Source organism: Crassostrea angulata, chromosome 5, assembly GCF_025612915.1.
Source record: "Crassostrea angulata isolate pt1a10 chromosome 5, ASM2561291v2, whole genome shotgun sequence".
NCBI lineage: Eukaryota > Metazoa > Mollusca > Bivalvia > Ostreida > Ostreidae > Magallana > Magallana angulata.
Window position 1 is genome coordinate 34,529,191 of NC_069115.1, and position 18,136 is coordinate 34,547,326.

The 18,136-nt window shown below is 31.8% G+C and overlaps 3 protein-coding genes across 3 annotated transcripts; all 3 read right to left on the bottom strand.

Annotated features, from left to right (window-relative positions):
• Window positions 1-2,488: 2,488 nt before the first annotated feature.
• Window positions 2,489-4,017, bottom strand: LOC128183159 (uncharacterized). The gene is made up of 4 exons (XM_052852055.1): window positions 3,881-4,017; window positions 3,405-3,466; window positions 3,139-3,264; window positions 2,489-2,691 (listed from the first exon to the last, which is right to left on the bottom strand). Exons 1-4 carry the CDS (start codon window positions 3,970-3,972, stop codon window positions 2,558-2,560), a joined length of 414 nt encoding a protein of 137 aa, XP_052708015.1. The 5' UTR covers window positions 3,973-4,017; the 3' UTR covers window positions 2,489-2,557.
• Window positions 4,018-7,530: 3,513 nt separating this feature from the next.
• LOC128185356 (multiple epidermal growth factor-like domains protein 10) lies at window positions 7,531-10,191 on the bottom strand. Its single transcript, XM_052854972.1, has 3 exons — window positions 10,021-10,191; window positions 7,625-7,750; window positions 7,531-7,535 (listed from the first exon to the last, which is right to left on the bottom strand). Exons 1-3 carry the CDS (start codon window positions 10,106-10,108, stop codon window positions 7,531-7,533), a joined length of 219 nt encoding a protein of 72 aa, XP_052710932.1. The 5' UTR covers window positions 10,109-10,191.
• Window positions 10,192-13,857: 3,666 nt separating this feature from the next.
• Window positions 13,858-18,136, bottom strand: LOC128185357 (uncharacterized). The gene is made up of 6 exons (XM_052854973.1): window positions 18,014-18,136; window positions 17,746-17,810; window positions 17,428-17,553; window positions 17,219-17,299; window positions 16,786-16,802; window positions 13,858-14,398 (listed from the first exon to the last, which is right to left on the bottom strand). The coding sequence occupies exons 1-6, from the start codon at window positions 18,091-18,093 to the stop codon at window positions 14,033-14,035; spliced, it is 735 nt and encodes a 244-aa protein (XP_052710933.1). The 5' UTR covers window positions 18,094-18,136; the 3' UTR covers window positions 13,858-14,032.

Below are 18,136 nucleotides of genomic sequence, written 5' to 3' on the forward strand. Positions count from 1 at the left end.
TTATTACATTTGTGGAACAACAAGAAAACATTAAAAAATGTTATGTCAGTGTTAGATGATTTGCTCTTCAGTTGGCTCTGCTCTGTAACAGCTGTATCAAACTTGCAGGACTCTCTCTCTCTCTCTCTCTCTCTCTCTCTACCATTTGGACATTGCAAACTTACCTGAAACTACCATGATATATATTTTTGCTGAATTTGGTGTGTACATATCAGAGTGAAATATAAATTCAGATATTTTTATCCCCCATCCCTTGGAGGTGAAATTTATTGACTCGGTTTAAGTAAACAAAATTCTGAAATTCAGGGTCACCAGGGTGAAGGCTTCTAGTTTTTTTTCATATAGTGGACGTGCATGGAGCAATTTTAACATCTTTTTCTCTGGTATGGGCATCTTAATTATGTAGGCAAACTCGGTGCATGATGATGAAACTTATTAAAATTGTATATCATGGTGTCTCTTGTCTTCTTAGCCGTTAGAATGAGAAAACATTGTTATGTGATGACCATGGAGCAATTCATTAATCTACGCGTGTCGGAGGATGGGGTGGGGGTGATGGGTTAATTGTCATAGTGAATGTGCTTTTATACCTCACAAACCCTCTAAGGCTGAGTACCCGTGGGAGGAGGTTCCTTCCTTTGATTTTTTTTTTTTCAGTGTAAAATGAAAACTTTAGTTCGATTGAAAAAAAAGTATTTTATATCCTTTTGGCAGGCCCCCCCTCCCTTTTTTTTCTCGTCGCAGTAACCAATTTTTTAAAATTTACATATAAAACATTGAATCCCCCCCCCCCCCCCCCCCTTACGGATTAGGATTTTGAAGATTTTGGGAAAGTCTTTTTATTTTGCTTGTCAAGATTTTTTGAATGAGTCTGCCCCCCACCCACCACTTTCAAAAGATGCTACGTGCCTGTTAGAACCAAGGCTTCTGGCGATTGGAAAAGGGAGACTTCATTGATCATGTGATATGTACATGTGTATATTTCTAAAGCATTTTAAAAATTATTCTCTGTGCATCTACTACGCAAACAAAGTTCTGGCCCCGGGGCCATAAAACTTAGACGAGCTCACTTTTGATCCCAGTTTTACCTTTACAATTAAATAGAGCATAGAGTGGAAAAGCGAAACTGAGATCAAAAGTGAGCTTGTCTAAGTTTTATGGCCTCGGTGCAATGTGATTGTTAGACTTTCAACTTACAGTGGCATGCACAAATTAAAGTACTTTCAGCAAAGTTGTTCCATGCCTCATATGTTGCTCTTCTGTGTATGTATTAACAACTTTATTCTGTCTGCTGCCTACATTGTATGTATCTATCCGAAACTTACTAGTGTTGGTAACATTTCTCCATTCACCAGTCATGGAATGTTATCAAATATTTTTTCTAAACTTCAAATACCCTGTCCATGTATGTATTTGATTCTTCATCACTCTATGATCTTTGTTTTGAGCCATAGCTATTTTAAATTGCCATTCTGTTAAAGTCTCAACTCTGGTCTTATACTGGTCTTAAATACTAAGATGACCTATGACAATTAGGCCCGTGCTCCTCTTGGCGTTAGTGAATTGATTTCTGGATCTAGGGAAAGTTCGAGTATCATAGAATTTGTTTCAAATTTGATTCCTTTTTGTTTACCTTCAAAACATATATAAAACTCTATAGTGTTGTTAATCCTGTGTATAATACAAAAAAAGATATCCGTACTGGATCATATAGGTGCCTGCTCAGTAGAACAAAAGGGAGACCTAAATGCACCTTTGTTGCCAATCCAGAGAGGAATAAGTACCGACACACTAAAAAAAAATAATTGCAAATCAAACGATGTTTGTCATTATTGAATTTTATTGTAGAGTAATTTGACAGGCTTTTTACATCCCTGTATTGTACATTATATACTTTTAAAAAATCACAATTCTTTCAAATCACCATGATCAATTTTTATTCATTCTTATGTGGTGATATGCTTGCTTATATTGACATAATGACATACTTATTTCAATTGTCTTAAATATGCAAAAAGGTTAATTTCACGTTTAAAGTCCAAAAGGCGAAAACATCTCGAAAATATTGTTGTTTTGACCCCCCCCCCCCCAAAAAAAAGGGTTGGGGATGAGTGAAGTGGAGACACCACAAATACATAAATACATCTAAAATTCCTATTATGATTGTCATCTAAATAGTGATGACCTCAGATAGAATATATAAACAGGTATTAATATTAATCGAATGTTGATTTTGAATTTTTAGGTGACAGTAAACTTGTAAAACTAATTTTAGAAAACCTAGTATATACATATTAAAAAAAAATCACACATATTCATATATATAAGCAAAATGATCATTTACTTTACAAGCAGCCAAAAAAAAAAAAGGAAAAACAACAAACAAACACCCCCCACCTTCCACAAAAAACCCCCCAAAAAGCAAGAAACAAATGAAGAAAAGATTAAAAAAAAAAAAAAAGAAATTGCGATCAAAGAAACAAAAAATAAATGCAATGTTCAAAAGCAATTATCTAAGTAAAGTCAAACTTAACCATTAATTTCAATCATTACAAACTCATTGGACTTTATGAATAAACCTAAGACTTAGATAAGCAGAAAACTGGATGACTGCAATCAGTGTAAATACTATTGTAGAGATCATCATGGCCTCATTGGTACTGGATCTTTTTGTTGACGAACAAGGATCTTCTAGGGGAGAAAACAATAAAGATGACATTCAAATTAAAGATAAAACAATGCATTATATTTGTGTTGATTCTCTTGACCGTATTTTGGGATGCAAATTTTACATGTAAGATGTGGTACACTTTTAAAGACCAAATTTGAAATGAAAGAGATTGATCCCATGCATGCATTGCTCAGTTCCCTCGTTCAAATGGTTAATTAAAACAATAACTTCACCCTTCATAAACAAAAAAAATCAGCCCTACCAAAAAAATAAATAAATAAACAAACAATTAAATTAATTAAACAACAAATTAATTAACCAAAATAACCTACTTACGTACATATAAGATCATATCATCATGAATAGTCTAGTCTGTCTAACAATATTCATGTGCAATTATTTTTAAGAGCCATACTCAATCAACACTTTATTAATAAAAAAAACCTACTTAGCAATCATCCTCATACCTCGACAGCCTGTAATGTGATTACAATATTGCTCTTTACATTCGCATTTTAACTGGCACAGTTCCCCATAGTTTGGGTGGCGGCATGAAAATTCGCATTTCGGCCCGTAAAATCCTGTTGCACAATCTAAAGAACGACAGTTATAGTTGTCATTTTGTAATCAATTGTAACCATTTTGTAATAGGATGAAATGTGGATTAGAAATTGCTAATTGGTATATTTGATAAAGTCTTAGGACAGCAGCATGCATGCAAGAACAAACTTACTGTCGCTTTTTACTGAATCATTCATTAAAATGGACGTAGAACTGCAACACTGATAAGGTTCTCTAGTAATAAAAAATCGCAATAGTTTAACTAGAAATTATAGACCTTTCTCTACTCATAGCAAATATTGACCAGTACAGTTTATTTTCGCTCAGAATTATAGAATATATTTATAAAGGTGAAAAAAGTAAAATGGGTGAACACACAATTTGATCAATTTTTGCAATTTACCGTAAATGACATAATGATTTGAAGTCATAATTTCACGAAAAATTCCAGTACCAATATCATCAAGAAATTTACGTTAAAAATCATTCAATAGTATAAGGAGCTCGCGATATTGTAAGATGAAAATCGTGCATATCTCACGGAAAAGTTGTTACATTTCGATGATGATTTTAAATGATAAATGAATATCTTGTTTAAAGCAAGCTGAAAGAAGAACCAGATGTATACACTAGGAATTAAGTAAATACCGTGTACTTTGGTTGGAATCTTCGACTTCTGCCACAACAGTAGTAAAAATAAAAGCCCCTACGACAAAAAACACACGATGGCAAATTTCCATTGTATGGTTTATCCGCGCAATATTAACTTGAAAATGCTTATCTTGACAACTGCAAGTTTAATCATTATTAAAACATGCCGAGACTAACTTTACTCAGTTTAAATTCCGAAAGTATCTTCATGTTATATTATAAGGAAAACCCTCACCAACCTGTTATAAGTGTTAATTGCTTAAAATTAACGGATTTTCCGTAATGAATAAACTTTTAGCCATGCACTACAGAATGTGTTAATATAGAACACCAACTTAACATGAATTACAATCACAACTGGTCGTACGTGTTTGGTGATCGTGCTTTGCTAATCGTGGCTCCCGTGGCTGATCTTAGCGTTAAAAATCGCGGTGAGGTGATTGAGAATGCTAGGTAATACAAACGGACGTTTGCATTGGCGTGCACGTGATAGGTGTAACGACAATTATGCATCGAGACAGGTTGCTACTCGCAAAGCGCGATGCCCGTTGGAACCGTACTTCCGTCTTACGATCTAGTATATAGAACCAGCCGTACGTTTGCCTCTCGAGCGGCAGTAATAATCGCGTCGTATGTCATTTGCAAGTCAATCGTACCGATGTCTTTCTTTGTCTCACGTTAGCAATACGTTTATTATTATTTTTCGCATTTAATTAACAATATTATTTTGTTTTTCTTTTAACATGTACTAATATAAATCTGCCGTAAGCAAGTAAATTTTTAAACATCAAAAGAAATCGAAGAAGAGAAGTGTATTATTCTCTAATTGCTGTTTTAGTGAATATATTAGCTAAACTGTGAGACACAAATGAGGAATGTTTGGAAAACATAATTTATCTTTTGTATCGATATCATAAACGAGAGAAAATTCCCTAAAATCTTTGCAAAAATCTGATTTAAGCGAATTACTAGTACTAGTAATCTTTATATGATAATTTTTCCTGGCCAATGTTATATGTTTGAATGCTGTTACACTTTTGTTCACTACAAATGTATATGTTGTACTTAACGAAATATCTTTGAAAGAGCTTTCAGGAAACTTTCTACTGAAAGAAAAAATACACATTGAATTACTTTGCCTTTACCAAAGTTATTATTTGAAATGACACCATTTACACTTCATTCATGCATTTTAAAAAAGCATTTAGTCTACAAATTCTTTTCTGGTGTTATTATTAAAACAATTTTTACAAATTGTAATGGTCACAAGAGATGATAATCAATTTAATCAACATTGAGGAAGCACTCTGTTTACAAATAGAAAAAAATTATACTCATGAAAATGACTAATCATGGAAGACGAATGTATTTAGGAGCATAGCGATATTTTCAACTAATGACCTAAATACATTTGTCTTCTCTCTCCGAATATGTATACGATTCTTAGAACGCTTGCAAGTCGAAGTATAATTGATATCCTTTCTGTGAGTAATTTGAACATATGGAATTTCGGTCATGCACTACAACATCTGTTGATCATTACATAAAAGGACACAAACTCAAAATTATACTTATTATGTAAGGCGGTTCCTTATTCAGCAATTACCTGGTCCATATATGTATTTGATTATTCATCACCCTATGAATGTTGTTTTGAGCCATATATATTTTAAATTGTCTTTCTGTTAATGTCTCAGCTCTGGTCTTATACTTGTCTTATACTAAGGTGACATTGGACAATTAGGCCCTTGATCCTCTTGGCGTTAGTGAATGGATTTCTGGACTGAGGGAAAGTTTGAGTATCATAGATTTTGTTTAAAATTTGATTCCTGGATTTTCAAATTTTACTTATTAATTTTGTTTACTATCAAAACATATATAAAGCACTATAGTGCTGTTAATCCTGTGTATAAAACAAAAAAAAAGATATCCGTACTGGATCATATAGGTACCTGCTCAGTAGAATAAAAGGGAGGTCTAAATGCACCTTTGTTGCCAATCCAGAGAGAAATAAGTACCGAAACACACTTAAAAAAGAAACAATTGCAAATCAAACGATGTTTATCATTAATGAATTTTAATGTGGAGTTATTTGACAGGCTCTTTACATCCCTGTATTGTACAATATAGACTCTAAAAAAGTCACAATTCTTTCAAATCATCGTGTTCAATTTTTTTTTCATTCTAATGTGGTGATATGCTTGCTTATATTGACATACATATTTTAATTGTCTTAATTAAATATGTAAAAAGTTAATTTCACGTTAAAAGTCACAATTAAAGACGAAAACATCACGGACACATTGTTGTTTTGCCCCCCCCCCCCCCTCCCAAAAAAAAAAAGGGGAGACACCACAAATACATATATACATCTAAAATTCCTATTATAATTGTCATATTAATATTTATGACCTCAGATAGAATATATAAAAATGTATTATTATTAATCAAATGTTGATTTTGAATTATTAGGTGACAGTAAACTTGTAAAATTGATTTAAGAAAACCTATTATATACATATAAAAAAATCACACATGTTTATACATAGAAGCAAATTTACATGTAGAATGTCAAGTTGTAATTTTTTTTAAGTATTAGTTTCTGTGATAACACCCCCCCCCACACCTTCCAAATAAGAAAAACACCCCAAAAAAGCAAGTAACAACTGAAGAAAAGAGAAAAAAAAAGAAATTGCGATCACAGATGCAAAAATAAATACAATGTTCAAAAGCAATTATCTAAGTAAAACTGAATTGATTAATATCAATCATTACACATTCATTTGACTTTATGAATAAACCTAAGACTTAGATAATCAGAAAACTGGATGACTGCAATCAGTGTAAATACTATTGTAGAGATCAGCATGGCCTCATTGGCTCTGGATCTTTTCGTTGACAAGCAAGGATCCGGAACTTCTTGGGGGAAAAGACAATAGAGATTATATTCAAATAAAGATAAATCGATGCATGATATTTGTGTTGATTCTCTCGACCGTATTTTTTGAGATGCAAAATTTATATATAACATGTAGTAAACATTAAGCGACCAAATTTGAAATGACAGAGATTGATCCCATACATACATTGCTTGGTCCCCTCGTTCAAATGGTTAATTAAAACAATTTTTAATTACTACCCCTTCCACACACAAAAAAAATCAGCCCTCCAAAAAATAAACAAAGAAAAACAACAAATTTAAAAAACAAAATAACCTACCTGCGTGAAACACGGTTATAGCGAACTCGCTTATAATGAATTGACGCTTATAGCGAATTGATTTTCTTCCCTTGGCCTTATTTCATGTTGTTAACTTGATGGATATAACGAATTATGCTTCTAACGAAGCAAAATAGTTCGTCCCTGGTACTTCGTTATAACCATGTTTTACTGTACATATTAGATCATATCATCATCATCTACTTTAAAACTTAAAATACTCGAAAAACTCTATTTATACATGAAATTTTTGAATCAGTCCGTCTTCCTTGAAGATTTGTTCTTTTTTCTCTTATCTTTTCTCTAATTTGTAATGTATATGTACCTCTGACACTATATCTAAATTAGTAAATATTTATATATATGAGTACCTCATGTACCGTCATGTCGACGGTTTGAGTGAAATAAATTGAATTGAATTGACTAGTCTAGTCTGTATAACAAAATTTTAAACGTGCAATTAAAGATCCATCTGCAATCAACACTTTATTAATGCAAATCACAAAGTAATCATCCTCATACCTTGACAGCCTGTAATATGATTACAATATTGCTTTATACATTCGCATTTTAAGTGGCACAGTTCCCCATAGTTTGGGTGGCGGCATGGCAATTCGCATTTCGGCCCGTAAAATCCTGTTGCACATTCTAAAGAACGAGAGTTATACATGAAGTTGTCAATTTTGTAATCAATTTTAGGCATTTTTCAATCAGATAAATATGGATTGGAAATTGGAAATTGGTACGTTTGATGAAGTCTCAGCACAGCAACATGCATGCAAGAACAAACTTACTGTCGCTTTTTACTGAATCATTCATTGAAATTGACATAGAACTGCAACACTGATAAGGTTCTCTAGAAATAAAAAAAATCGCATAGTTGAACTAGAAATTACAGTCCTCTCTCTAATGATAGAAAATATTGAACAGTTTATTTTCTCTCAGAATTATAGAATTATACACATGAGGTACATTTTGTACATGAACAAAAATATTTGCGTATTTAAATATGTGTAAAATTGAAAAGGGAAAAAAAGTAAATGGGTGAACAAACAAGAGGCCCATGGGCCACAAATCGCTCACCTGAACAAGTCCTTGTATCATTTTATTTCGAAAGGGTTTATTATGAAGTGAACTCTGAATAAATATTGTAAAACTCATATATTTCAAGATTTTGCCATATATTAAACAATACATAAAAAGAAGAAACAATTTTATCTTTGGCATGTTTTTATTCATAGTTATTTTACACATCAAATGAGACTGAATTTTTTAAAGCTCTAAAATACCCATTTGCAGTAAAAAAAAAATCCCATTTCACTGAAAAGATTGAAAAATTAAAAGATGATATTGGCATCTGTTTTGTATTTCAATAATTTTAAAAAAGCTTCTTTATCGATTCATCAAATAAAAATATTGCAGGTGTGATGAGGACATTAGGCATGTTAGATTTTGCATTCTCATCGATCATCTGTCTTATAGACTAAACTAAAAAAACATGGAAAGTCTATATATTTGATAAAGTCTATCAATGATCCCTACTTTTTTTTCCATAACCATTTTTTATCTTTTGTTCCTTTATCTTTCCTAACTGCGTGTTTGTGAATCAAAACTTCGTAAAATCTAAGATCCACACCTTTTTGAAGTTGTTTGAATTTATGATCTTTGATCCCGATCACTTGGATCCCCGATATGTGAGTAATTGATGTCGGGATCGAAATTCCAAAAAAACCCCCAAAAAACTAGTCGATAAACATACACATGTATTTCCAGATAATTTAACTTTGATAAACTTATCATGGAAATTTCTTTTTTCTTTTTTTTTAATACTTCTTTTAATAAAAAATGATTTAAACAATTTAGAATCTGCACTATCTTATAATGATTGCATAGTTATCTCACAAACTGTAGCATTGTAATTCTTAAAAAGAAGAGTTTAAAAACATTTTCCCATTATATAAGTCTATGTTAAACTTTGAACATTTTTTGGAGCCGTACGTAGTATTAGTCCGGGGATCACGGTTTTTACAGTTTAGAATCTACACTATCTAAGGGTACTTGTATAGTAATCTCACTAATTTTAGCACTGTAGTCCTTGAGAATACATTTTTAAAAACATTTTCCCCCATATATTTCTATGTTAAATTTGTCTTTTTTAATCAACTTTGAACCCCTCTTGGGACCCCAGTATTGATCTGGGGACCGTGACTTTTTACAATTTAGAATCTTCACTATATATACAAGCTTTGGTGTAAATATTGGCATATTTGGTGCAGTGGTTCTTAAGAAGAAGATTTTTAAGACACCCACCCAATTTTCGCAGTTTCGCAATTATCTCCCTGTGCCCTTTATTTTAACAATTTAGAATCCCCTTCCCATAAGGATGCTTTGTACCAAGTTTGGTTAAATTTGGCTCAGTGGTTCTAGAGAAGAAGTCAAAAATGTGAAAAGTTTACAGACGGACGGACGGACGGACGGACGGAGGGACGACGGACAACAGGTGATCAGAAAAGCTCACTTGAACCTTTGGTTCAGGTGAGCTAAACACTTGATTAAATTTTGTAATTTACTAAAAATTGCATAATGATTTGAAGTCAAAATTTCACAAAACTTTTTAGCATTAGAAGAAAAGCATATTAAACATATTTTTTACGTAATAAATTGTTATTATAATTAAATGAAACATGTAAGGCTCAAGACCAGCGGAATACTATACCAATATCATCAACAAATTAACTGTTAAAATTCATTCAATAGTATAAGGAGCTCGCGATATTTTAAGATGAAAATCGTGCATATCTCACGGAAAAGTTGTTACATTTCGATGATGATTTTAAATGATAAATGGATATCTTGTTTAAAGCAAGCTGAAAGAAGAACCAGATGTATACACTAGGAATTAAGTACATACCGTGTACTTTGGTTGGAATATAATTCGACTTCTGTCATAACAGTAGTAAAAATAAAAGCCCCTACGACAAAAAACACACGATGGCAAATTTCCATTGTATGGTTTATCCACGCAATATTCACTTGAAAATGCTTATCTTGACAACTGCAAGTTTAAACATGCCGAGACTAACTTTACTCTGTTTTAATTCCGAAAGTATCTTCATGTTATATTATAAGGAAAACCCTCACAAACCTGTTATAAGTGTTAATTGCTTAAAATTAATGGCTTTTCCGTAATGAATAAACTTTTAGCCATGCACTACAGAATGTGTTAATAGCGAGCTCTAAGAACCAGTGTGCGCGGGAAAAAGAACGAGCGAAACCTACAGTTCATCAAACAAAAATTTTTGTCTACGTCCCATAATGCTCTCTAATGTTTTCACCCGTGGTGCTATGCCAAAAATGTCCGACTTTTAACTCGTAATTTACGGTGACTTAAAGTATGAAGACACGTTTTGAGTACTGCATATGCTTTGGCGAGACTCAAAAGATTTGTGACATGCTTCCATACGTTTCGAAATTTGTTAGTTTCGAGGAGCGCCCTCTAATGGAAAGCGAATTTAGCTTCGTATTGAGTCGAGAAACGTAAACAAAGACGAAGAAAGTCATGGATGACGTCACAGTGCACTCGCGCTATATTTCCCGCGATAAATTTAGAGGTGGATCAAACATCTGTAATGAGTGTACTGGCTATTTCAGTATAGTCTGCGATACCTGCCTCATTGACATATGATTTGTTTTTAATATTTTTTTAATATAGAGATTTTATTTAAGAAATAAACAACGTTATTTAGTGAACATGGCGTTATGAATAGCAATTGCTCTGTTGGCATATTCCATGATGCGTGCTATTCATAACGCCATGTTCACTAAATAATCGTTGTTTATTACTTATATTTGCATTTTACCACTTGCAAATACCCTGTATTAGCCTAGACCATGACATTTAGCTATTACATCAAAAATAAACATTCAGACTGTAATGTATCTTTTTAATTCACATAGATTTAACAGAATCAATGATATGTTATAACAGTAATTCCTTTAAAATGTTATCAAAAACATGTTTTAATATCACATGTAAATACGTCAATTTTAATGGAGTTGGAGAAAAACACATGATGTATCTCATAGTGGTTTAAATCTATAACGTCATGGAAAAGTATATATAACGTTACACCTTTATGACGTCATAGTATACTGATTGAGCAATTGCGATTATAGAGAAATAATTGCAGCTCCTCCGCATGGGCTTACAGTGGGAAAGAACAATGGAAATGCAAATATATATATATATATATATATATATATATATATATATATATATATATATATATATATATATATATATATATATATATATATATATATATATATATATATATACTAGCAAGAGCCATACTTTACTGTCATATCGATCCATTTTTTAAACTAAATAATTGTGCATGCATGTACAGTAACGTTAGGCAGGTAAGTATATGAGTAGGGAGGAAATAAACAATAGGACATTTTGAACTAAATAAAAAGGAATAAAATGAAAAAATAAACAGGTAAAAAAATTATGTAGATATTGCATATAGTCAGATTATTAAATTTAAAAGTGGGAAATTACACACCTACAAACACGTACCGGTCTCTCTCTCTCTCTCTCTCTCTCTCTGGGTAGGGGGTTACGCTGTAATAGGTATCATAACCATTAAAATTAGTACCTTTGGCATACTTATTGTAGAGCAATACTCTCTCAAAAATTCTTTGACGTTCGTTGATACCTAAATAAAACTATAGGTTGACAATGATGCAAGGTACAGTATGTGTAATTCTTGCTGCGCTCGCCAGAACGGTAGCACCGTAAAACATAATATAGAACACCAACTTAACATGAATTACAATCACAACTGGTCGTACGTGTTTGGTGTTCGTGCTTTGCTAGTCGTGGCTCCCGTGGCTAATCTTAGCGTTAAAATTCGCGGTGAGGTGATTGAAAATGCAAGGTAAGACAAACGGACGTTTGACGTCCAAGTCGTAGGTGTCACGAAAATTTTGCTTCGAGATGGGTTGCCACTCGCCACGTGCGATGCCTATAGGAACCCTACTTCCGTCTTACAATTATATATAGAACCAGACGTACATTTGCCTTGCGAACGGCAGTAATAATCGCGTCGTATGTCACTTAATTGTCAATTAAGTCAATTTATTGTACCGATATATTTCTTTGTCTCACGTTAGCTGCTTGTACGGACAATTATTACTTTCCGCATTGAATAAACAATATTATTTTGGGTTTTTTAAGACATGTACTTATATAAATTTGCCGTAAGCAAGTGAAATTGAACTCGAAGGAAAAGAAGTGCATTATTCTTTAATTGCTGTTTTAGTGAATATATTAGCTAAACTGTGCAATGCAAATGAAGAATGTTTTGAAAACGTAATTTTTCTTTCGTATCGATACCATAAACGATACATTACCCTAAAATCTAGAAGAAAGTCTTTGCAAAAATCTGATTTAAGCGAACTACTAGTAATTCTTATATGATAATTTTTCCTGGCCAATGTTTTATGTTTGAATGCTGTTACACTTTTGTTAACTATATGTTGAACTTAACAAAATATCTTTGATAGAGCTTTCAGGAAACTCTCAATTAAAAGTCAAAATCTACATCCAATTACCTTGCCTTTACCATCAAAACGACACCGTTTACACTTCAATCATTTTAAAAAGCAAAGTCTACAAATTCATTCTTGGTATTCGATATTATTATGAGAACAATTTTTACAAGTTGTATAAGTCATAAGAGATGATAATCAATATACATGTATTCAACATTGAGGAAGCACTCTGTTTACAAATAGAAAAAAATATGCTCATGAAATTTACTCATTATAGAAGACGAATGTATTTAGGAGCATAACGATATTTTCAACCAATTACCTAAATGCATTCGTCTTCTCTCTATGAGTTTGTATACGCTTGCAAGTCGAAGTATAATTGATATCCTTTCTGTGAGTAAATTGGTCATGCACTACAGCATCTGTTGATCATTACATAGAAGGACACAAACTCAACATTATACTTATTATTTATGGGGTCCCTACGCGGCAATTATATGGTTAGAGTGATGTTTTTTTCTCTCTTGAAATCATTAGTTTGACGCCAAACGTAATTAAAATATCCAATAAGCCTTGCCTTAATTACTTACTTTTTTATAGTACAAAGAATGTTCTATTAGTAATACAAATATCATACTTATCGGATAGTTTAATTAAAAATTGTTTGCCGAGTGTTTGCGCTAAGTCCCAAGTACTACACATTGTGCAGATGAATTTAGCTAAAAAAAAATCCTCGTTTGGAATCTTTTTTCTCTCCCTTTGGTCTCATCTGTCTGATACTTCACACTTCACCCGTACAGGGGTTGTTGTGGAATGCTGTACAATGATCTGTATCAGCTTTTAATTCACAGGTTAATTAAGGTCAAAGGAATAAAAGCAAAAAAGCTTTTGTGTTAAAAGTCAATTATTAAAGAAGGAACCTTTAAAACATTTACAATTTCTCCATCTCCCCCACCCCCCCCCCCAAACACACACACACACGCGCGCGCGCGCGTTTTAACAAGTAAATATATCTATTATGATAATATTATTGACTTATACGGACATATAAGAACAACTCAGTTAATTACATTTATGCTAGCATGTTCATATTCACATATAAAACGGACATACCGGTATGATTATCATGAAATTTACTTCAATCAAACATAAATTCATTTATTAATTCATAGGCACAAAATTTGAATTATAATGATAAGATAATAAAGTTAAGGTTATATTACTCAAACTTATCTACTACCCTTCAATTGGCTACAAATGTACAGATGGAAATTTTAAAAGCATAGACAGGGTTAAGATGACTACAAGGGGGAATTGCCTATCAAGAATTACAGTGTAAAATTTTCAGTATAAATGATTTCATGACATGGTTCAACAAGTGGTATCAGTTGATAGACGTCGTCTCACGATTGACTTTGTTCCTACGTATATGATACACATTACGACTACCAGGACAGCAAGACTGACTGTCACAAACTGTATGTACTGAGAACGCAGATACTCTTCATGATGCTGGGTTTCCTCGTCAGTATATGTGTGATCATCGTTATAGGAGACGTTTGGAGTCGATGTTTCTTTTGTAATAGCATAAAGACCTGTAACTAAAAGGAAATACAATTTTTTTATGTGACTGACTGTTTTGAAAATGAAATACATGTAGATATTTAGAACCATTTTAACAAGAGCTTGGACTTTGGGTAGTTTTGTCAAACAGTAGTGTGACGTAGGCCTGTCTATTTCATTGCTGGCCTCTCAGCCATGGCTCTTTGAAATCAACAAGATTTGTCTGGCTTTTTCGCTAAGACTATGCAATCGGTACATATTTCGACATTTTAAACTTGTTTCGACGCAAGAAATAGATAGCTACGTCCAACCGAAAGTCCAAAGTCTTGTTAAAATGGTTCTCTAACATTGAATTTGAACAGAAAAATATGTTGCAATGAGAAGAAAAAGCAATATGTAAAATACATTTCATGTAAATATTTCCAATGGAATTTCTCTATAGAGCATATTTACAAATGTCATCGATAACATCATCTTGAAATGCTTTTACTGAATAGCTTATCTTATTTTATTGATTTAAACATAATTTTATTTAAGGTCAAGATCTAGTAAATGAAAGGTGCCTACAGGTTTATGAAATTCAAGATGTAAATTCTTTCTATGATGCTTCATAACAATATTTTTGTTTCATAGGGTGTACCGGGGCTTAAATTTTTGGTAAACTCAATTAAAAATCATGTTTTAAACAACCATTTTCTATGAAATATGTAGGATAAAAGTAAGAAATATCGGAGTTTTGTCCATTTTTGACGTATGAAATATATCTAGAATGCCTACAGTCTCTCCAAAAACGGCATGAAACAAGCTCTTGACCTCCTCTTTAAAATAATGTCAAATTGAATATAGGTACCGGGATTACTTTTCACGTGATTAAATATAGAATGTCAAAATATTGTTTTATTTTCTACATAATTGCTTTAAAGCTGTAAAATACGGGAAAAGATTCATCAAAATCAATTATGACGTCATAATGGTTCTAGCAAATAAAAGACACTCTGGAATCATTTACTAGATCTTGACCTTAAAGCAATATATGTGAACTAGATTAATTAAACTAATTGATATTTTGTTACATTCACTAGCCATCGAAACATTGGCTGGTTGGCAAAGATGTTATTTTGTTTAGTTGTGTGTTTTTAGATCATAAAGCAATAAAATAAGTTTTTATAGCAATTAAAATGAATAAGAGATTGTTGTTAAAATAACTTTTAGAAAACGTGCAATCATTCAGTCAAGGAGAATACACTATTTACAAAATTGTTAGAAATAGATGGAATCGAAATGAAATCAATTACTTCCCTTCATGCATGTGTTTAATAGAGAATACCAAATGACCAAATATGTCTCTTACCTACATAAAATATCAGCTAAAGGCGCATTTTAGCAAAGGGAATGGTCGTTACTTTAACGATTTGAACTATTAATAAAATTATTTATACAAATGGTTTGAATACTAAATGATTTTCGTAGGTCAACACATTTCCTTAGCATTTGCAGTTTTAAGTTGCTGAATAATTTTTAAATATATTTGATATTAAAGTTTGGCATGCTTCTCACACATAGCAACAAAGAGTGGCTCTAAATTGTGATTAAAACAAACATTTTTGCTTATCAGAATCACAATGGTTATCTTTGGGTTTTTTTCTGAATCTTAACTTGTAACCAAACCAACAAGTGTAAAAATTTTTTATTAAACACGTAAAACCTAAATTCAGATTAATTCAATAACTTCGAAAATCGGAAACAGAAATGTTTTGAAAATAATTTTCGGTTTCCATGGTAAAATTCTATAAGTGATTTTGGGGTCCTTGACGCTATTTGTTTTTGTTTTTTTTTTTTTTTTTTGGGGGGGGGGGGGGTATCGTTTTGATGGTAATTAACGGTACATAAAATTAGTAATGAAGAGTCAAATTTAATGAAAGGGTATCGAGTTATCCCTGTATGCCAAATTTCACCAAAGTCAGTGAATGTGAGTTTCCATACTATTGTAAGAATTTTTGATGCTTCCAGAGATTTAAAAGTTGACTATATATAAGGCTAATTCAATAACTTAAATAAACTGCATTTTCTTTTTGTATTACTTTGAAATTGCTACGATTTGCCATATATCTAGCTTTGGTCTTTGTAACCATGACACAGAAGCATTTGCAAAAAAATACGTGTGCATTATATAAAGAAAATTGGTGACTATGAGTGCCTAAACCCCTGTATACAATTCTGATTTTTACACATACATTTAAAAGTTATTTTAATTAACTAAATTGTAAAATGCGATAATTATCTGTATATAAGCATTGATAAAATAAGGAAATAATTGACGAATTCTTCTAAATGATTTTGAAAATAAGCAATATAATTTTATAAAATTAAAATTTCCATATACACTCAAAAATGTTTATCGCAAAGTTGTACATGTATAAAATTCGTACCATTTGAAACAAGCAGAAACTACTTGTTATGCTGAAAGTAAGTTCAAGTATTAACATTATAGGAAATAAAATATAAAAAAAACTTTTATGATATAAATTTGTATAACTTAAAAACTATTAAAAAAAGCCTACAGGTTTCATGTTGAAAGCTGAGAAAAAAAAAATAAAATCCAAAATGCACATGCATTAAATTACATCTGCAAGTTAAGAAAAATGTTTTATAAAAACCTGTTTAAAGTAATTTTGATTACATAACTGTTGACTAGAAATGACACGGTATTTATGATATGGTATTTGCATTCGCATTTTCTTAGGTTGTCATTTGTCTTCGCATTATGATAATTCAATATCAAGGGAGGTCAGGTTAAACTTGTTTTATCCGGAAGATATTTTTGAGTTTGGTAGGGACGTGTATTTTGGAATAATGTCATAATGTAAATTGTAGTAGCCTCTCGGTATATTTAAAAGTAACACGGTTAAATGTGTCGATGACATAAAATTATTATATTAATTTCATCAGATTTTGAAAATGCATTTTTAGTCTATAAGAAATGACAACTCTTACGATTTTTTCTCTCTGCATTGGATGATGATAGGCTTAGCATTCGGGGCTTCTGTGAAGAGGTTGTTGAAGTATTTGTCTTGTCTGTAAGGTGAACAGATACTTGCACAAAGATGACAAATAACTTTATTAAACGATTGAAACGATTGAAACCCCCCAAACCTCTTTAGTAAAAAAATCAGCAATTATGTAACATTTAATGATTCGTTTACCTGAGCAACCGTCAGTAGGAATGCAAAGATTCTCATTGCAGTCACATCTGAACACGCAAAGATTTCCATAATAAGGGTACGGGCAGTCTTTTTCACAACGAGGTCCAAATTTACCAGCATCACATTCTAAATATGTACAGAACAAATATCAATTAACATAAACAAAATACATTAACACAGCAATTTTACATATACATTTTAAAAGTGTATTTCTTTTGGCATAATTTTGGTCTATAAATATTTATTGATAATTTAAAAAAAAATATCAATGTGCTTTGGTAATTGATAAATATTTAATTTTTTTCGATGGAAACCAACTTTTGCATCTTTCCTCTATTCTATTCCATGAATATTCTGGACAGCACTCGAGCTCCCCTTCTGTACTATAAATATTCAGGAATGATTAATATAATCATATTGATCTTATGCATGATTTCCTGTAATATAACACTGATTAAATTGGTATATTGTTATAATTCACGATAAAGAACCATTTCACAACATCCTGCATGATGAAATATTATTAATTTTAACCTTTAATCACTGATAAAAGGCTATAAATGCAGTTAAATGCTAAATATCTCACCTTTTGCATAAATCCGAATAGGAGGCATCGATAAATAAAAATAAGAAACTTATTTGGAGTACCGTAAACACAGTCTCCATATTTGCAAATTTATATTTGTTAGGATAGTTTTTATTCTTATCA